General features: G+C 39.4%; 1 protein-coding gene across 2 annotated transcripts in view; it reads right to left on the bottom strand.

Moving 5' to 3' along the window:
- The window catches only part of DNA2 (DNA replication helicase/nuclease 2), a 48805-nt gene extending 26625 nt beyond the window's left edge, over nt 1-22180 (bottom strand). For both annotated transcript variants that reach the window (XM_081224339.1, XM_081224340.1), the window contains exons 1-6: nt 21912-22180; nt 20284-20469; nt 18949-19132; nt 16348-16493; nt 7908-8039; nt 233-452 (exon numbers count right to left, since the gene is read on the bottom strand). In XM_081224339.1, the coding sequence (XP_081080465.1) occupies nt 233-452; nt 7908-8039; nt 16348-16493; nt 18949-19132; nt 20284-20469; nt 21912-22087 (1044 nt within the window). In that variant the 5' untranslated portion in view covers nt 22088-22180. The remainder of the gene's footprint in view (nt 1-232; nt 453-7907; nt 8040-16347; nt 16494-18948; nt 19133-20283; nt 20470-21911) is intronic.
- Between the last annotated feature and the right edge of the window lie 256 nt (nt 22181-22436).

The following is a 22436-nucleotide window of genomic DNA, read 5'->3' as shown; positions in this document are numbered from 1 at the left end:
GGATTAAAGGTCAGAAGTAAAAGAATAAATTTACACTGCTGTTTCCTAAAGAGTATCCTATGTAGACGTTACATGAAAACAGTAGCTCTGTGGTAAATTAGGTTTAGGAAATGCTGGATTAAATTAAAAATCACCTGAATTGAATCAAAATATATAAAGCGACTACTTTTCAAACATATTAAAAAAATTTAAATATATTACACACTCATAATTTTCTTATTAATATTTATACCTGACTACGGTGTTCAATAGAATTTGATTCTTTGCCAGTTTTAAGTTCCAGTGGCATTATCTTATATTTCGTTTTACGTCCTCGATGTATCTTCACGCCAACTGTAACATCTATTTTGCCCTTCAATCCAAACCTAGGAGACCAAATGCTTTCTTCAATATCCAGTGAGTTTATAACTTCGATATTACATGTTGAATTACCATTACTACCATCACTTGGCCTAAAAAACAAAACACAAAAATATTTAATTAGAAATATTTAACGAAAATATTTAATTGAATTGAATTAGAACACAGCTCATGTCTTATATGCTGGCATTGACTCTCTACTGCACGCACGGAATGTGGGGATGGGAAAGAGTCTACAGACATTTATGGCAGTAATTCTCGAAGTATGCTTCCTGGATGAGTAGCATCAGCACCACCCAGGGAATTTGTCATAAATGCAAATTCTCAGGCCCCATTCCAGACCAACAGGTGAGGCCCAGAATTTGTTTAACAAACTCTCAAAGTGATTCTGATGCACAGTCAAGTTTGAATCCTATCAGTTCTAACTCATAATTTATTTATTTATTATTAATTTTTATTGGAGTATTGTTGCTTTACAATGCTGTGTTAGCCTCCACTGCACAACAAAATGAATCAGCCATATACATACAGATAGATATTCCCTCCCTTTTGGACTTCCTTCCCATTTAGGCTACCACAGTGCATTAGGTGGAGTTCCCTGTGCTATACAGTATGTTCCCATCAGTTGTCTATTTTATACATAGTATGAATACTGTGTATGTGTTAATCCCAGTCTCCCAATTCCTCCCATCCCACCCCTTTCCCCCTTGGTGTCCATACATTTGTTCTCTACGTCTGTGTCTCTATTTCTGCTTTGCATATAAGATCATCTGTACCATTTTTCTAGATTCCACATATATGCGTTACTATACGATATTTGTTTTTCTCTGACTTACTTCACTCTGTATGACACTCTCTAGGTCCATCCACGTCTCTACAAATGACCCAATTTCATTCCTTTTTGTGGCTGCTAACTCATATAATTTAAATTTTCTTAATATTTATCATCTGTCCCTTTCAGTTCATTCCCACAATAATCTTCCTAACTCAGGCCTTTATTTCCTCAAGTCTATCTATATTACTGCAAAAGTCTCACTCCTTGGACTGCTGGAGCCACTATGACAGTCTGAATTTCTGATGTACAATTATTACACAGATTAACATATAATGGCTTGCATGTGGTTGCACCCTCGGTAACAAGGGATGTGTTTCTCCATGTAACACCATATTAACCTGAGTAAGAATGAGCTGTCTCTCCCCACTATCTATGCTGTGCGGGCCCTGATCACCCAGCACTTCATCCCTACCCCCAACCCCACGACAACCCTCAGAGAAGCTCAGGTGCTCCTGCACTTACTCACTATATCCTTTACTTAATCATTAAATGAATCCAGCTCTGCCACTATCAATATTTAACACTAAGTACTCAACATTGTTGTTTTATATTACAAAAGAGGTTCTGATTTTAGTATCTTACCTGTTAAATAAGCCAAGAGCACAGGAAGGAGGAAAAAAGGAATTTATGAATGTCAAAGGAATTAGAAGAGATGAAAATAACTTTTAAAGCCTCTTGCGCTTCTCTTATCTAAGATTTACTCATTTTCAAAGCAGTAAGTTATTCTGCAGAAGAAAGGTCAGATAGGAACAGTCTTTCATTTATTAATCCTATTTTATACTCAAAGCCATATAAAATACTAAATGTAATGTAAATCTTAAATGAAAAGGATAAATTTTCTAGTAAAAAAACATTTTATATCATATAATAATCAAGATTCAAAAAGTATAAGAATTCTGGCTGTCAGAATACATGATTTAGTTGACTTGTTTTGCTAATTTCATGTTATTTAGATCAGCAGCTATTTCTTAACAAATGAGAATATTTTCTAAGAGGAAGAATGCTATCTTTTGTAATTTTTTAAAAACTTTTTCAGGATGCTTCAAATATAATCTCCAGGAATATATGTATACTTCTGCAATCTTTGAAGAGGACAATAGAGGAATTCAGGGAAGCCACAACTTATCAGAAATTTCTTAAATATTAATCTGTTTTTTCTGATGGATGTTATCTGATCATGACATGTATTTAAATATACTTATATGAAATAAAGCAAACTTTATTAGATATGTCACATGTATACTTAGAAGATAGGTAATGAAACTTTTAACATTACTATTAAAATTCTTTCCCCTAGAAAAAGAAGTAATGTGGTTTTAGACTTAGATCTGTAGAACAAATGACAGGTACTTCAATTTAACTTCTATGCTTTTCATCAACATAATGCTATAAAACTCCTTTGAGGGCTTCCCTGGTGGCGCAGTGGTTGGGAGTCCGCCTGCCGATGCAGGAGACGCGGGTTCGTGCCCCGGTCTGGGAGGATCCCACATGCCGCGGAGCAGCTGGGCCCATGGGCCATGGCCGCTGGGCCTGCGCATCCGGAGCCTGTGCTCCGCAGCAGGAGAGGCCACAACAGTGAGAGGCCTGCGTACCGCAAAAAAAAAAAACAAAAAAAAAACTCCTTTGAGAGTCACCTGATAGAGAATATAAGAGGTCATGAAGATTAAGAAAATACACATTTACTACTTATGGGTGAGAAAGGTTCTGTCTTGAAATGGCTTTTAAAGGTCTCATTCTCTGCTCTAAAGTCTAAAGTTTTATTGTTTCTTTTAAAGACTAGCTATAGACTGCTGGGGAAATTATGCAAAGTAAAGTACAAAGAAGCGCCTCCTTTCACAGACAGACACATAAAACCCCATCAGAAATAACTGAAACAAAGAAGAGTCTTACACCAAGCTACGGAGATGAGAACACCAAGCTGGGAATCAAGAAATTCCTTGTTCTAGACTCTGCTCTACCACTGGTTTTTTTTTTTTTTTTTTTTTTTTTTTTTTTTTTTTTTTTTTTTGTGGTACGCGGGCCTCTCACTGTTGTGGCCTCTCCCGCTGCGGAGCACAGCCTCCAGACGCGCAGGCTCAGCAGCCATGGCTCACGAGCCTAGCCGCTCCGCGGCACGTGGGATCTTCCCGGACCGGGGCACGAACCCGTGTCCCCTGCATCGGCAGGCGGACTCTCAACCACTGCGCCACCAGGGAAGCCCTACCACTGGTTTTTCACATAAAACCTGGACAAGTCACACCACCTCACTGGACCTCAATTTCCTTACTGGAAATCTAAGACTGAAATCTCAAAAATCCCCTTCAGGTCAAAGATGTTTCTGAATCCCAAACTTTCGTAGGCTTCCATGATAACTTCTTCCAAGCTACCAAGTCCCTTGCTGGTCCACTCCAAGCCTCCTTCGATGGATTCCACTCTCTCCCTCTGTCCTTATACAAGGTAACCTCCCAGGGTTCTATGCCTCTTCTGCTGCCCTCAGCAGATTGATGTTCTCTCTCAGCAATCCCCTCCACTTCTACGTTTTCAACTACCACCAATACACTGAGTTCCTGGAGGGTTTTAGTCTCCCTGTAACACCTAGAACAATCCTGGGCACAGATGCAGCATGTAATACATGTTTGCTGAATAGATAAGTCCATAAGTCTGTGAGAATATGGCAGCTTATTAACTCTGCAAAAACAACAAGTAAGTTTTAGCCAAAAGAAAAAAACATGCAAACAAAATGCTAAAACAACAGTGAAAGAAAAGCTAGTATCTAAAACAACCATAAGGAATTCCCTGGCGGTCCAGTGGTAAGGACTTGGCGCATTCATTGCTGTGGCCCCGAGTCCAATCCCTGGTCGGGGAACTAAGATCCCACAAGCCATGGGCAAGACAAAAAAAAAAAAAAAAAAGATAAAACAACCACAGAAATGGATATCCACCACAATTTTAAATCTCAAGCAAATTTAAATGACTCCAAAAGAAATAATAAGGGAGGAAAGAAAGGTAGGGAGGGAAGGTAAACAAGGATAAAGAAATAATTAGGGGGACCTCCCTGGTGGCGCAGTGGTTAGAATCCGCTTGCCAATGCAGGGGACACAGGTTCGAGCCCTGGTCCGGGAGGATCCCACGTGCTGTGGAGCAACTAAGCCCGTGCGCCACAACTACTGAGCCTGAGCTCTAGAGCCCACAAGCCACAACTTCTGAGCTCACGTGCCACAACTACTGTAACCTGCGTGCCTAGAGCCCGTGCTCTGCAATAAAAGAAGCCATGACAATGAGAAGCCCGTGCACCGCAACGAAGAGTAGCCCCCGCTCACTGCAACTAGAGAAAGCCTGTGCTCAAGAACAAAGACCAACACAGCCAAAAACAAATAAATAAATTAATTAAAAATATATATATATATAAAGAATATTGCTAAGCAAAATGTTAAAAAAAAAAAAGAAAGAAAGAATTAGGGACAATGGAAAACAAAATTAAGTTTGTTATTTTTACAGAAAATCAAGAGACCAGAATGACAAAAATACTACAAAACAAAGCAAGGAACCAGGAAAAGAATGACTGCTTAATAAACAGCAGATTATCACAGTGACAACTAATGCACCAAAATCCACCCCCTATACCAGACATACCAATCTGCTCCAAAGAAATAACAAAGAACAAAGCATTTATAAATTTATTTTAAAAAACATTACGAGAAACTTTAACCAATTTACTCTAGCATTTTTTTTAGGGTGAGGACTTGGTGGTAAATTTATGACCACAACAGAAGTAAAGAATATGATAAATAAACCCAATTCTAACAGCAAGATAAGCTTTGGGTTTTTTTAACCACTAAGTTTTTTTTTTTTATTGAAGTATAGTTGATTTACAGTGTTGTGTAAGTTTCAGGTGTACAGCAAAGTGATATAGTTATAGATATATATGTATTCTTTTTAAAAATATGGAATGCTTCACGAATTTGTGTGTCATCTTTGTGCAGGGGCCATGCTAATCTTCTCTGTATCATTCCAATTTTACTGTATGTGCTGCCAAAACGAGCACAACCACTAAGTATTTTTAAAATAGATGTATCAAAGTCCTATTGGCAAACTGATTGTGGTGATGGTTGTATAACTCTATGAATATACTCAATTATAAATAATTATAATAATAAAATAAATAAAATCTTACCGGCAGACACAGGACATTTAAACATTGCTAGCAACTTTCTAAAATGACTTAAAAAATTCTCAAAGAATTCTAGCAATATGCAAGAGGTTGTAAATTTTCCAAGTACCTTGGATGAAGTAGTCCAGTTATGAGGTTTTAATGCACAGAAATAACTGTCCCTGTAAGGTCCACCCCTCCACTTGTGTACTCTAATCCGTCTCTTTTACTCAATGACACAGCTCTAAGACTCCTCCCATCTCTTCTAAGTGTTAATGTTACCGTCTCTATGGAATTCTTCTCACTGGCATATAAAAATACCTCCCATCTTCAAAACAACAACAAAGCTCTCTTAACCCCACATAAGCCATTCCATTTCTACATACCCTTTCATAGAACAACCTGTCAATATAGTAGTCTACATTCCCTGACTCCAAATCCTCCTCTACCATTCTCTCTTGACTCCATTCTCATCACATTTTCTCCCCTGGAATCACCACTGACTTTTTTTTCCCTCACACCCTGCACCAAAACCTATCAGCTCTACGTTGAAAATCTGACCGTAATCCAACTGATTCTCATCACTTCCACAACCCTCACTCTGGTCTAAGCCGCCACCAACTCTTGCCTGGATTCCTGCAAGAATCTTCAAATTGGTGTCTCTACCTCTGCCCTTATCCTATAACATAGTCTTAAAAGACTGATTCTTTCAAAAGTAAATCAGATCAATATAGAAAGTAGCACAGAGAGAATAAGGAACTTGACTAAAGTTGCACAGATAAATTGTGGCAAAACTGGGATTCACATCCAGGTTCAGTATGTCCTTTGAACTTGAGAAAACACACTGGTGCAAAGAACTGACTGTTCCCAAGATTTCTGATTCACAAATCTTAAAACAAGTTCAGATCACAAAATGTCACAAGATAAAATATTGAGAATATTGAGAAAAAGATAAGAATATTGATATAAAAGGAAGTTATGGCTACTTAAAGAAAAATAAAATGTTGCCTGTTTAAAAAAAAAAAGAAAGAAAGAAATCAGATCAAAACCCTCTGTACAAACCCTGCAATGGCTTCCCATGGTAGCCAGATTACATGTGGTCATGGACTCAGAATGGCAGCCAATATCCTGTAAGGTTTATGAGGCCCCAGGACAGCTGCTTCTCCTGTTCCACCTCACTCTGCTCAAGCCACACCAGCAGGAGTGCATTAGCCACAGGGCTTTTACCTGGAGTGCTCTTCCTGGAAACAGCTGCATGGCTCCCTCCTTCACTTCCTTCAGGCTCCTGCTCAATGTCACCTTATATACAGAGGCCTTTCATGACCATTCTTGGGAAATAATATGTCCCTCCAACTCCTCTTTCTTATCCTCCCCATTGTTCTACACTGCACTTATCACAATCTGGCACCCTGCTGTTTACTTGTTCAGTAGTACAGAAGCACCATAAAGTCAGTTGCTTTTTTTTTTTTTTTTCTACTGTGATCCCAGCACCTAGAACATTACTTGGCACATATTAGGCACTTAATAAATATTTGCTGAATGGGCAAATAATGGGGGGAAAAAAGGATAACCTACAAATTTGTATCAATGCTACTTTAAGGGGAAAAAAGGTAAAAAACAAACCAAATGCCAAACAGCATTGAATGCCTAAACACACTTTTTTTTTTTTTTTTTTTTTTGCGGTATGCGGGCCTCTCACTGTTGTGGCCTCTCCCGTTGCAGAGCACAGGCTCCGGACGTGCAGGCTCAGCGGCCATGGCTCACGGGCCCAGCCGCTCCGCGGCATGTGGGATCTTCCCGGACCGGGGCACGAACCCGTGTCCCCTGCATCGGCAGGCGGACTCTCAACCACTGTGCCACCAGGGAAGCCCTAAACACACTATTTAAACATACAGTACAGGGCTTCCCTGGTGGCACAGTGGTTAAGAATCCATCTGCCGATGCAGGGGACACGAGTTCGAGCCCTGGTCCTGGAAGATCCCATATGCCGCGGAGCAACTAAGCCCGTGCACCACAACTACTGAGCCCACGTGCCACAACTACTGAAGCCTACGCGCCTAGAGCCCATGCTCCGCAACAAGAGAAGCCACGACAATGAGAAGCCCACACACCACAATGAAGAGTAGCCCCCGCTCACCGCAACTAGAGAAAGCCCACACACAGCAACGAAGACCCAACACAGCCAAAAATAAATAAATAAATAAATTTATTAAAAATAAATAAAAATAAACATACAGCATAAATCGATGGTAATCAACACGAGACAGTCCATATATGATAGTAACATAGCGAAATATATATGAAATTAGGACAGCCCTCCCAAATATTTATAAACTGAAGATTTTATTAAAAAACCATACCTATATCCAAAAATTATAAATTTTACTATAGTGAAAATAGAATTTTCTATTCATTAGATTATTTTTTTTGTCCAAGAATTATACTCAGGACTGTAATTTATAAAGTAAGCAAACAAAAAGGCTAGTTGTCATAACTTGACCTCTAAAAAGCTTTAATTCAACATCTTGAATAAGATCCTGGTCTAAAGATATGAACACCATATAAACAAAATGGGTTTCTTACAGAGAGAGCTGCATCTGCGGGAAGTCAGTTGAAGTATGTTTATGCATGAAATCTCCAGCCCATTTAGAAAATGAAGGAAGATACTCCTCTACTTCTTGTTTTATTTCATCTTGATTCAGATTTAGGCGGTACCTACCAAAGTAAGAGATATTAAATATGAAAGCTTAAATATTGAAAAAGTAAACAAGGAAAAAAACATTCAAATAAACAACCCAAGTGCCCATCAACTAATGAATGGATAAATAAAATTTGGTATATACAATGGAATATTATTCAGCCTTGGAAAGGAAGGAAATTCTGATACATGCAACAACATAGATGAACCTTGAGGACATTAGACTAAATAAGCCAACAACAAAAGGACAAATACTGCATAACCGCTTATGTGAGGTAACTAGAATAGTCAAATTCATAGAGACAGAAAGAATGGTGACTGCCAGGGACTGAGGGAAGGGGGGAGTTGTTTAATGGATATAAAGTTTCAGTCTGGGAAGATAAAAAAAGTTCTGGAGGTGGATGATGGTAATGTTTGCACAACAATGTCAATGTAGTTAATGTCACTTAACTGTACCCTTAAAAGTGGTTAAGATTGTGATTTTTAATGCTATGCGTATTTTACCACACACAAAAAATCCAAATAACAGTGACATGACATCAAATTTCAGATCTGCTCCAACTCCTATCATCTCAGGTCTAATAGGTCCCAGTTACACTTCTGGGATAAAAAAGAAACCGTAGAAGATGTTGCTCCTGAAACCCAGCAATGGAAAGTAGAAAAGTAAAAGAGGAAAAAAGACTGTAGGAACAGAAAAGTCACATCAGCCTTACCGAATCAAAGGACAACTTATAGGAATGTTAACTTCTTAAGTCAGAAGTCAGCAAAGACTACCAGAATCTAGTCTCAGTTTTTCAGGGTGCCCACAAGGTCAAAACTATGTCATAATAATACTACAACATTATTTGCCTTTTTTGCTCTTGTTTTCTCATGAGTACACAGTGGAGATTTCTGAGTCCACATACACACATACAATATAGCAATACAGAGAATGAAGAAGCAGATATAAGAAACCAGATGTCTTTTTTTTTTTATTGGAGTATAGTTGATTTACGTTGTGTTAGTTTCAGGTGTACAGCAAAGTGAATCAGTTATAGATACACATATATCCACTCTTTCTAGATTCTTTTCCCATATAGGCCATTACAGAGTATTGAGGAGAGTTCCCTGTGCTGTATAGTAGGTCCTTATCAGTTATCTATTTTATATATACAGGTGTCTTGTATTAAGTCATAAAATTAAAACATCTGCAAAAATGTAAAACAATGCCACTTGTCTCATTACATTTTTTTTCAGAAACAGTTATTTTTCATTAGACTGTTATTTATGTTAACATGGAATGGATTGTTATTGTTATTTTCAAATTAACCAGTAAACATTTTAAAATTGTCTCAGTTTTCATTTCTAGTACAGTTAATTATCTATAGATATAACCCACATAAACAAAAGCTCCTCAGGGTCCTCAATAATTTTTTTAGTGTAACATGGTCCTGAGACCAAAAAGTTTTGAAACTTGCTGTCCCCTTCCCAGGATGGTTCTCCCAGCTCCTTCTGCATGTTTAAGCATCACAATCTTAATAACTACTCTGGGGTGTTAAGAGTACACATGTTTCTGTCAGATCACACCTAGGTTTGAATCCTAACTCTTTATTAGATGTGTAACTTTGGGCGATTCACTGTTAACTGAGCCTCAGTTTCCTCATCTGTAAGGTGAGTTGATAACTACCACACAGTTAGTTTGACAATTAAGTAAAACAGCCTATGTAAAGTATTAATACTTGGCTTATGATAAGAACCAAATAAGGTATGAAGATAGTAACAGTAAATACTCATATAATGCTGACTCTAGGCCAGGTACTATTCTAGGTGCTTAACATGAACACTTTCAACCCTCATTATATCTCTATGAGATACTGTTATTGTCACCCCACTTTAGAGCTAAGGAAACTGAAGCTCAGAAGTTACTTCCAAAGGACACACAGCTCTAGCTTGGGAACCTAAGTTCTTAACCCCTATGCTCCCTTCTACACTGTGTTTTAATAATTTACTGCCATAATTTTCTCCCTGCAGGCCTGAGTTCACCTGAGTACTGGTATAGCCTCCAACAATCTGCAAACTCCTTTCAAAAAACAGAACTTGGGCTTCCCTGGTGGCACAGTGGTTGAGAGTCCGCCTGCCGATGCAGGGGACACGGGTTCGTGCCCCGGTCCGGGAAGATCCCACATGCCGCAGAGCAGCTGGGCCCATGAGCCATGGCTGCTGAGCCTGCGCGTCCGGAGCCTGTGCTCCTCAACAGGAGAGGCCACAACAGTGAGAGGCCCGCATAGAGCCAAAAACAAAAAAAACAGAACTTACCATTTTTCTCTCCTTCTGAAGATAGCACAATATTCAATAACATATTCATCAAAATCTGAGACCCAGAATGCTACAAATTTACCATATAATAACTCTGTAACATTTCTAATACCAAATTTAATAAGCTCCTACTTTCCTAGGTTTCTGCTACCTCTGTCTTACCAGAACTAAGAAAGCAGAGCCCTATCAGTCCTCTAGGAGAGCCAGTTCAGCAGGGAAGACAAAATTAGCAATCCTAGCTCTGCCAAGATTGCTTGCCCTGAGCACAAAAGCAACTTCAGGTTGAAGGCAAAGCTGAAGAATCTCAAACCAGGGAGCAACTGCTGACACCAAAGTGCCCCGAATGACCTACAGAAACACAATTAGCCCACATAAGGCAAAGGGTGTTTGTCTGAAAAAGGCTGTTTGAAACCTGGAAAACTTCCAGTGGATGAAAGATGATATAGGTGAGGACATGGGGGAAACAAGGACCCATATATTGCCTACAGAAATGCAAAATGAATTCTGCAATATACACACATATTAAATCATTAAGTTGTATACCTTAAACTAATACAATGTTTATGTCAATGATATCTCAACAAAACTGGAAAACAATGAATGGAAGAAAGAAACAGGACAATGTCTGCATAGAGCAATTTGACAATATATATCAAAACTTTAAATGTACCCAGACCGGATCCTGTCCTGGAGGGAAAAAAATGCTACAAAGAACATTACTGGACAAAACTGAAATGTGCACAGTAGATCAGACACAAGTATTATAACAATGTTAAATTTCCTGAAGTTGATAACTGTTCTGTGGTTACATAAGAGAAAATCCTTATTCTTAGGAAATACACATTTAAGTATTTAAAGGTCAAAATAACATATATACGACTTAATCTCAAGCGGTTTAGAAAAACACACACACAACAGGTAAATCTGAGTAAACAGTGTATGGATGTTCTTTGTACTACTCTTGCAACTTTTCTCTAAATTTAAAATTATTTTCAAATAAAAAGATTTTTTAACAAAAAGATACACCCCTATGTTCATAGCAGCACTACTCACAATAGCCAAGACATGAAAACAACCTAAATGTCCATTGACAGATGAATGGATAAAGATGTGGTACATATATACAATGGAATACTACTCAGCCATAAAAAAGAATGAAATAACGCCATTTGCGACAACATGGATGCAACTAGAGACTATCATACTAAGAGAGGTAAATCAGAACGAGAAAGACAAATGCCATATGATATCGCTTATATGTGGAATCTAAATTATGACATAAATGAACCTATCTACGAAACAGAAACAAACTCACAGACATAGAGAATAGACTTGTGGTTGCCAAGGGGAGTGGGTTGGGGGAAGGACGGAGTGGGAGGTTGACGTAAGCTCTTATAAAATGGATAGGGCTTCCCTGGTGGCGCAGTGGTTGAGAGTCCGCCTGCGGATGCAGGGGATACGGGTTCGTGCCCCGGTCTGGGAGGATCCCATATGCCGCGGAGCGGCTGGGCCCGTGAGCCATGGCCGCTGGGCCTGCGCGTCCGGAGCCTGTGCTCCGCAGCGGGAGAGGCCACGACAGTGAGAGGCCTGCATACCGCAAAAAGAAAGAAAAAAAAAAAAAAAAAAAATGGATAAACAACAAGGTCCAACTGTATAGCACTATATTCGATATCCTGTGATAAACCATAATGGAAAATGATATAAAATATATATATATATATATAACTGAGTCACTCTGCTGTACAGCAGAAAATAATACAACACTGTAAATCAACTATACTTCAATGAAAAAAATTTTTTTAAGATTTTTTAAATGTTTAAATGTAAATATCCTCTGGTCCAACAATTCCACTTCTAAGTATTGAGCCCAGATATATGCCTGCACAGCTATTAAAATTAAAATGTACAAAGTTATTTATTATAGTGTTGCTAATAAAAGCAAAGACTGAAATGCCAGGGGCTCTTAAATAAATTATTGTACATCCATACAATGAAACATTTTGCCACTCTTAATTAAAAATGAGATAGCTCAATCAGTACTAATATGGAATAATCACCAAGTTTTTTTTTTTTTTTTGGCCACACTGCCCGACTTGTAGAATCTTAGTTCCTTGACCAGGGATTGAACCCGGGTCTATGGCAGTGAAAGCACTGAATCCTAACCACTGGACCGCCAGGGAACTCCCAAGATTTAATATTTATATACAATAATGTGTATGGTACGCTACCATTTATATAACAAATAATATATAAACATAAATAATCACACACACAATCACATGTAAATATTTGAAATCTCTACGGAAGGACATACAACTTCTGATATCAGAAGTTGCCTCTGGAGCTAGGTAGTGACTGACCAGGGATGCAGGGGTAGAAAGGACTTACTTTCCCTGTATACCCTCTTGTACTATTACAACAACACGTGGTGTATGTGAATTTATAACCTATTTAGAAATAATAATTTACTATTAAAAAAAAAAAACCCTGCACAACTGGGTAATCTTTTTCCTAAATAACCTTCATGAACCATCCTGGAACCATTCTTCATTGTCACCATCTCCTTAGGCAGATTCTTCCTAGTGTTATACTTTTTACAGACCAGGACTCTTCTAATTTTCCAAACCAATCCACACTGGTTATTTAAAGTCTTCTGCATTTAAATTCTGCCTTTTTAATTTCAAGCCAAATCACAGCAAAATGACATGTAACCACCTGTTCTTTCCTGAGACTACAGAGATACTTAAGGTTTGGCACCTTCAAGCCTAGACTTTTATAGGTATAATGAGAGGACAGAGCATGAACAGGTAAAAATCTGCTCTAAGATCTGTAATAAAGTAGAAGGGCCTATGAGAGAGGGTAGGAAAGAACTTTGGATCTGTTATTTTTAGGCTCTGGGAATTTTAAAAAGTATCCTTTTGAACAGGGTTGGGCAAGATTCATGAGAGAATTAGTATTTTCATAACTGAAATGAAACATATTTTCCCTTAATGACTTAGGATATAATGATTAAAAAAAATAATAATGCAGCAAAATGGATGGAGAGAGATTACCATACTAAGTGAAGTCAGAGAAAGACAACTATCATATGATATCACTTATATGTGGAATCTAAAATATGATAGAAATGAACTTACTTAGAAAACAGAGACTCACAAACATAGAAAACAAACTTATGATTACCAAAGGGGAAGGGGGGGCAGGGGGGCAGGGATAAATTAGAAGTTTGGATTTAGCAGATACAAACTACTATATATAAAATAGATAAACAAGGTCCTACTGTATAGCACAGGGAACTCTATTCAATATCCTGTAATAAACCATAATGGAAAAGAATATGAAAAAAAATATATAGGGACTTCCCTGGTGGCTCAGTGGTTAAGAATCCGCCTGCCAATTCAGGGGACACAGGTTCCAGCCCTGGTCTGGGAAGATCCCACATGCCACGGAGCAACTAAGCCCATGTGCCACAACTACTGAGCCTGCACTCTAGAGCCTGCGAGCCACAACTACTGAGCCCACGTGCTACAACTACTGAAGCCTGCGTGCCTAGAGCCCTCGCTCGCTGCAACTAGAGAAAGCCCACGTGCAGCAAGGAAGACCCAACGCAGCCAAAAATAAAAATTAATTAGTTACTTAATTTAAAAAAAAAGAATATATATGGGGGCTTCCCTGGTGGCGCAGTGGTTGAGAGTCCGCCTGCCGCTGCAGGGGACACGGGTCCGTGCCCCGGTCCAGGAAGATCCCACATGCCGCAGAGCGGCTGGGCCCATGAGCCATGGCCGTTGAGCCTGCACGTCTGGAGCCTGTGCTCCGCAACGGGAGAGGCCACAACAGTGAGAGGCCCACGTACCGCAAAAAAAAAAAAAAAAAAAAAAGAATATATATGTATGTATATGTATAAATAACTGAATCACTTTGTTATACACCAGAAACTAACACAACGTTGTAAATCAACTATACTTCAAAATATATATATATATATATATATATATATATAAAATTCAGTGATACCCAAGGATCTGCTAAGAATACATTCCTGACACAACACTGTAAAGCAACTATACTCCAATAAAAATTAATTAAAGGGACTTCCCTGGTGGTCCAGTGGTTAAGACTCTGTGCTTCCACTGCAGGGGGCACGGGTTTGATCCCTGGTCAGGCAACTAAGTTTCCTCAAGTCACGCTGTGCGGCCAAAAACAAAACAAAACAAACAAACAAAAATTCTGATCTTCATGGTTCTTATATTTTTTAAAAGTTTCTCCTTTCCTATACAGTAATGAAGCTATCAGCTCTCCTATTATATGACTATGAAGGTACCTTTCTCCCGCATCTTAGAAACCAGATAAGACTGTTAGATATTAATGAAAAATAACAGATGCTGAGGGCATAAGAGACATTCCATTATGTAACATGCACAGGGTTTAATACAAGGACATGAATTCTGAGCAAGGCTGCTCAAAATCTTTGTTTTCTTTCATCCTTATATTCACGTTGGGTTCTGGACTGATCAGGTTACCTGATACCTGAATACCTGTGGTGGTTTAAAATATGTCCACATATCCTTTGACACCCCCTTCAAAAGATGGCACCTAATTCCCCTACTGTTACGGGAGAGCTAGACTTAGTAATGAGTACTTAATGAATAAAAAAAGCAGAAGTGACATCGTAGCAATCAGAGACTAGGTTATAAAAGGCACTGTGGCTTCCTGCTCTCTTTCTTGGACCCTTCAATCTGAAGGAAGCAGATTGTGTCCCAGGACACATCAGCCAGCCCCCTAGAGAAGCCCATGTGGCAAGGAACTGAGGCCTCCTGCCAACAGCCAGCTAGGAACTGAGTCCTCGCCACAACAGACATGTGAGTGAGTCATCACGGAAGCAGATGCTCCTGCCGGGGTCATGCCTTCAGATGCAGCTCACATGGGAGACCCTGAGCCAGAGCCACCCAGCTGAACTACTTCCAAATTCCCGACTGACAAAAACTATGAGATAACAGGTTAGATGTTTGTCATTTTAAGGCACTAAGTTTTGATGTGTTTTGTTTCAGGGCAATGATCCATACAATACACAACAGATCCTGGTTAGGGTGTGACAAAAAAATTTTTTTAATTTGAAAACCAAAGTGGTAACTAAAGCAATAAGTAGAACTCTTAAGCAAAAACTTTATTATATCTATTCATATTCTGAATGCCATGCTGTGTGGTTGTGACCAAGTGACAACTTCTCTGTGCTTCTATTTCTTCCTTTATAACAGGTTGCTATCAGATTATATAAGATAGCTAAAAAGCACTTAACACAGTGCCTGACATAGGGCAGGGCTCTAAAATGTTTTTAAGACAATAGATTGTACATCATTAGTAAATAAGTGTAGAATTATGGAACACATTTTTCTCACTTAAACAGTGAAATGTAGAATTATATCTGGGAAAGGTAAGTTTGTATCAATTAGTCTGGAAAGCAAAATCACCACTAATAAAAGAATTTCTGTGAAAAAAAGATGGACTGCAGTAGGAGTCAAGAAAGAAATGGAGAATATGCCAATCCCTCTGCAGGTAGCCACTCATAAAACGCCAATAACTAGCCATTTGTGTGTTTACATATATTATCTCCATTGTCACAAGAAGTCTGCAAAATAGGTATTATCACTCTTTTCAGAATCTTTCAGTAACTAGTTCAATCATAAAATTGGCAAAGCTAGAATTTGAAAGGAGGTTCATCTGACTCCCAACCCTATACAATTTTCAGGATGTCACATTGTTTCTAGAAGTAAAACAAAAAGTTCACACTCTCTGAGTGCAGCTGTGGAGCCTATTATGCATATAGAGAATATTTAGATATTTAGCCAAAGAATTGCTGTTCTGCAATTTCAGAAGCTCTTCACAGAATTGCAGTGGGATACTACAACCCTGAAATCTGCATTCTAGTGTTATACTGATTTATATTTAATAGTCTAATGGCCAAATACCTTACAGACGCTAGGAAAGAAGTTATATAACAAAACTGTATCTATAGTTCCTCTCGTAACTTACATTTCCTTCAGATGCCTTATTTCTTGAACAGTTTGAAAAGCAAGTTCTTGTAGCTTTTCTGGGGCAAAACTGTCACTTATTGCTTTTTGAAATACTTCATGGAGAACCGTACCAATCAGCATTTGGCGTGTGGCTGGATCAGAGTTCTACCAGAAAAAAACAAAAATCATACGAACATCTTATTTCACAACGTATCAACAGATGTGATCGTACATTTATTACCTAACCTATTGAACCACCATAACCAAAGTACACTGGTGAGACAAATGCCAAAATATGAAACAATTTTTTTTCTGGTGAGTGAAATTATAGGTGACTTTCACTTTCTTCAATTTAGAATTACCTGAATTATTTTACAAGTTATTTTTTTCAAATCAGTATATTTCCATTTTGAAAAAAATTAAAATAACTTATATGAAAAAGTTCAATGTGGTCTCAAATATTTAACATATTCATCTCTAATTTCAAAATGAACCCACATAGAAAAGTCAATAGACACATAGATCACAAAGTCATGTGAGTAAACTCAAACATGAAACAAACTTACAGCAGAGATTTTTTTTTTTTGGCTGCCCCACACACCTGTGGGGTCTTAGTTCCCCAACCAGGGACTGAACCCAGGCCCTGGCAGTTAAAGCGCTGAGTCCTAACCACTGGACCACTGGGGAATTCTCTACAGCAGAGATTTTTTTTCAAATTTTTTTTAAATTAATTAATTTATTTATTTTTGGCTGTGTTGGGTCTTCGTTGCTGCGCATGGGCTTTCTCTAGTTGAGGCGAGCGGGGGCTACTCTTTGTTGCAGTACGTGCGCTCCTCATTGCAGGGGCTTCTCTTGTTGCAGAGCACGGGCTCCAGGTGCACAGGCTTTAGAAGCTGTGGCTCGCGGGCTCTAGAGCACAGGCTCAGTAGTTGTGACGCATGGGCTTAGTTGCTCCGCAGCAAGTGGGATCTGCCCGGACCAGGGCTCGAACCCGTGTCCCTTGCATTGGCAGGTGGATTCTTAACTACTGTACCACCAGGGAAGTCCCCAGCAGAGATTTTTGACAAACTCTCGCCACTCAAAAAGAAACAGTAGTTTTCAATTAACTCTTTTATTAGCCTGGATCATCCCCTTGAAACTATCAAAAAACAAGAAAAAGTCCACAAGACACCCATCAGGAATTTTAAAAATTAATTTACAGGGAACTCTCTGTACTATTTTTGTAAGTTCTATGTGAGTCTAAAATTATTTCAAAATAAGGTTTTTAAAATATTAATATTCAGGTCTGCTTTACAATATGTGGTTAAAAGAGAAGTAAGTAGTATCCCCACAATTGAAGAAAAAAGCTGATTTTTTAAAAAAAAACTATAAATAAGTGATAACTAAGACTATTAGAAAATCTACTTAGGTATTTTTCCTTCTTTTACTCTTCTTGCTTAGCTGCTTTTTTTTTTTTTTTTTTTTTTAGGCTGCATTGGGTCCTTCATTGCTATGCACGGGATTTCTCTAGTTGCAGCGAGCGGGGGCTACTCTTCATTGTGGTGCGCAGGCTTCTCATTGCAGTGGCTTCTCTTGTTGCAGAGCACGGGCTCTAGACCCCTGTCCCCTGCATCGGCAGGCAGATTCCTAACCACTGCACCACCAGGGAAGCCCTTAGCTGTATTTTTTGGTTTTCTACAGACATAGAGGCTAATTGTATAGTTAAAAGAATACCCTGGGAGGAAGAGGAAACTTAACAAATAAAACTCACATTCTTCAAAAATAAATGTCACTGGGAATTCCCTGGGGGTCCAGTGTTTAGGACTCCGTGCTCTCACTGCTGAGGGCCTGGGTTCAATCCCTTGTCAGAGAACTAAGATCCCATAAGCCGTGTAGTGCAATCAAAAAATAAAAAAGAAATGGCATTGAAACAAAGGGAGTGGATGTAAGGCAGAATATAGATTAAAAGAAACTATGAGACATATCAACCAAACATAATATTGTTTGGATACTGACGCTAACAAACGAACTGAATAAAAAAAATATTTGATAAAAGACATTAGAGATAAAACTATTAGATTAATTTAAGGAATTACTGTTTATTTTATTGCCTATGATAAAGATACTGTGTTTATATATTTTTTTAAATCCTCAGCTTTCATTTAGTTGCAAAATAATACACTGTCTGGGAACAGCAAAATGGGTACATGGGAGTTTATTATAATCATCTCTTCGCATATGTTTGAAACTTTCCATAATAATGTTTTTAAAAGAGACTCTCACATTTACTTTTAGTTCACTGGGAATCACATGAAGCCAAGTTTGAAAATGCCCAGATATATTAAATTAAAATTTTTATCACTGAAATTAATTATATTATTATTAGAATTAATTATTTTACAAAATGTTGAATAAGATTCAAAGGATCTTAGGGCACCTGGCCTTGAATCCCAACACTGCCACTTACTAGCTACAGTAACTTTGGGCAAGTTACTTAACTTCCTGATTTTCCCCATCAGTAAAATGCAGCTGATTAATACCATCTACTTCACAGGCTTGTTGGGAGGATTAAGTAAGAATGTAAAAGTGCTCTGTAAACTCTCAAGACCCTGTGGAAACACTGGCTGTTAATACTATTCACCTTAAATGTTTCACTCAGGACAGCTCTTCTCATGCATCGAATACTACTGGCTATGCTTGTGCCAGAAATCAGCATGTCTGGATACAGAATCAAATATCCAAAATCTTCATCTATTATCCAAGTATCGGATATGCAGTCTCCCTCTAAATGAATGATGTCCCCTGGCTCTACCGGTACAAAGCACCTAAAAATAAAGCAAGATTAAAGTATACATAGTTTAGATTCCTACATTTAAACATATTAAGGAGGCTTCAAAAATAACTGGAGGGATTTCCCTGGTGGACCAGTGGTTAAGAAAGACTCCGTGCTCCCAATGCAGGGGGCCCGGGTTCGATTCCTGGTCAGGGAACTAGATCCCGCATACTGCAACTAAGAGCCCGCACACGGCAACGAACATCCCGCGTGCTGCAACTAAGACCCGGCGCAGCCAAATAAATAAATATTTTTTAAAAATAAACAAATAACTGGATATCTTATGTAAAGAAATAAGTATTTCTAAATTTCTGGGTCTTGCATCACCTACTGCAAAAGCTATCAAATTATTAACAGTGTATAGCTTCAATTATGGATGAGGTTGTTCTAATAATAATTCTCTCATTCTTAAGACTTATACCTACAGCTTCTATAAGCCTTGAGGCATGAAGCCAAACACAATGTACCAAGAACAAAATCATATTTATCTAGTTCAAACCATCCAACTTGCAGCCTAGACAAAGTTAGACCTCCACCTTCTCTGCATCTCCCCTTCACCCCTCACATACCACACACTGCTTGAGAAGCAACAGCTAGAGTCTAAGGATGTTCTTTGCAGTAGGCGGGCCTCTCACTCTTGTAGCCTCTCCCGTTGCGGAGCACAGGCTCCAGACGTGCAGGCTCAGCGGCCATGGCTCACGGGCCTAGCCGCTCTGCGGCATGTGGGATCTTCCTAGACCGGGGCACGAACCCGTGTCCCCTGCATCGGCAGGCAGACTCTCAACCACTGTGCCACCAGGGAAGCCCTAAGGATGTTCTTATGCTGTGATTAGTTGTCCTCTTAGTGAGAACTAAATGAGGTTTAAGCTGCAGTCCCAGAAAGTACTGGGAAATAGGAAGTAGTGATTTAATAAATCCCCTTGTACTTGATTTTCAAATGACAATAAAAATCAAGTTTTGGAATAAGGGACTTGAGATGCTGGTGTAATAGGCACAATCCTTATGCAGAATTAATTCAGGTTCATATCTACTCTCTTTATTAACAATTAAATTATTGCAACAGCCACACAAGCCCATGTGATAGTTTGTAAGATGGCACCCTTAAGACTGCCAAATCAACGCCCAAAGTCACACAAAAATTACCAGTCATTCCTAAGGATACACAGTTCTTTACATTCTAGCGACTGCGAAGCAGTGATGATTAGGTGCTTTTCATGCTTTCCTTCTTCATTCTGTACAATATTGACTGCTAATACCAGGTACCGGTTATCCATTCCTCGGCTCAGAACTGTTGTAGAAAAGGAAGCTTCCACCTTCTTCTTCTGAAATCTAAAGCATACACATACAAAACTACTGTAGCACAAGCATGAAATAAGAAGCCATCCAGTCTCTTTTATCTACAAACCAATCTTCTAGTTTTCTAGGTTTGTTTCTTCCGGTAAGCTTATCACAAGACCATTGGCTAAAAGAGGTAAAGAGAGAGAGAGCAAGGGCATAGCAGAATTCCTATTATAAAAACTTCCCAGAAGCAATGCCATTTAAAGCATACTTATGATATGGAATTTTCCAAATATAAGCTCTATGAGGAGCTCTTTGGGACATCTATGATTATGAGGACGAATGGTAAACTGAAAAATATTAGACACAAATTCCTACCACTGGTGCAAACCTTCCCAAAGTACAGTGAAAGGAAATGTCTAGGACACTATCTTTTTGTAAATAAAAGATGTTTGTTATGGAAAAATATAGTGTGGGTGGTTTGCTGGAAGACCTACTGTGAGCTTCATTATTATATTAATCTTTCAATTAGGAGAGTACTTAGCAATCACCTAGTCCAACCTACTATTTAATGCAGGAAATCATTCTATAAAACCTCATTGGGGATCAACTAGACTATGCTTTGCAGAGAAAGCAAGATTAATACCTGTCACCTTAACCATTCCTTCATAGAGTAACTCAGAAATTTCTTATTTATAATGGGCAAGTCGATTTCACAATTCTTTTATCTACTGATCCTATCCGCCTGAAAACTGCAAAATAATCTCCTCTAGAAAACATTAAGTCCCTCTTAAATCTTTCCAGTTTGACTGCAGTCTTTATCAGTGACAGTCCAAAGTCATTATCTCTCCAGTTATTACCCTAAAACTTTACCCTAAAACTGTCTTTGTCACCCAACCTTTGTAACCCACCTAGGTTATGTTCCTCATTCACCTACCCCACGCAGCCTCAGGCCATGAATTTCCCAAGGTCAGCTGGGACGCTTTAAGGATCTCCCAAAACGAACTGCTGATCAAAACTCAAAGCGCAAAGATCCGTCAACAATAATTAGCCTCAATATCATTACTACTGACAATTCTACACTAGGCTTGCGGGTCAATTTCCCCGACCATTTAAGCCTCTCTGAGGGTACAGATTTCTCCCTGGGATAACTTTCTCCAGTTAAACATGAAGAAAAGCATCTAGCAGTTGCAATTTCGTTTTAGGAAGACATTTAAGGTGGCTAGGACTCCCCATATTCAGGAAAGTGGTGATATCAAGGTTAAGAATGAACTGCTGGGTGAGGGAGAGTATTCAAGCTCTGGCCCGGGCTTGGCCCCAAAGAGAGCCCTGGGAAACAGACCCCAGCTCCGGAGGCTCGTCGGGAGCCCCGGGACGTGAGCCTGGTTACTCTGCCCCAGCCCCGGTCCGCGGAGGCGCGGGTGCGGCCTCTCCCGCTCCCTTCTTTTCAAATCTCCCGCTTTGTTCCCAGACCCTCCCCCCGCTCCGCTCACAGCTCCGCCGGCGGCGCAGCCTTATCTCCGAAACTCTTCTCCATTAGCAGCTCCAGTTCGTCCACCTGCTCCATCCCGAGCGCAGAGACCTCAAACTGCCACCAAGTGAAATCAGGGAAACCCGGAGCAACACACTGGGGGAAAAGGAGCGCGAGGCCGCGTGGCGCCGCGCGCATGCGCCGACCAGCCGAGGTCCCAAGAGACCTGCGCGGGCAGTCCCTCCCGCGCCCTGCGCGTGAGGCGCTTTTGCTCCTTTGCCTTAGGGTTTGGAAAACAGGGAGTCTTCGTAATCTGGCCCAGACTAAATACGCCGGCTCCTCTGTCTCTCTCTGTCTCTGTCTCTCCCCCTCCCCCTCCCTCCCACTCTCTCGACACGCCGACCCATGTCCTACACAAGCACTTAGTATGAACAAAACTGCAGTTGCCCAAACCAAGGCGTCCCTTGTTAGCTTCCGGAATTTTTCACTCTTTGGAAAACCACCTCTCCTCCTTTTTTTCTGGCTCAACTGAGAAAATGGAAGCTGT

Source organism: Mesoplodon bidens (genome assembly GCF_964165515.1).
Source record: "Mesoplodon bidens genome assembly, chromosome: 1".
Classification (NCBI taxonomy): Eukaryota; Metazoa; Chordata; class Mammalia; order Artiodactyla; family Ziphiidae; genus Mesoplodon; species Mesoplodon bidens.
The sequence above is the reverse complement of the archived record's forward strand: the minus strand, read 5'-3'. Positions and strand labels throughout refer to the sequence as shown.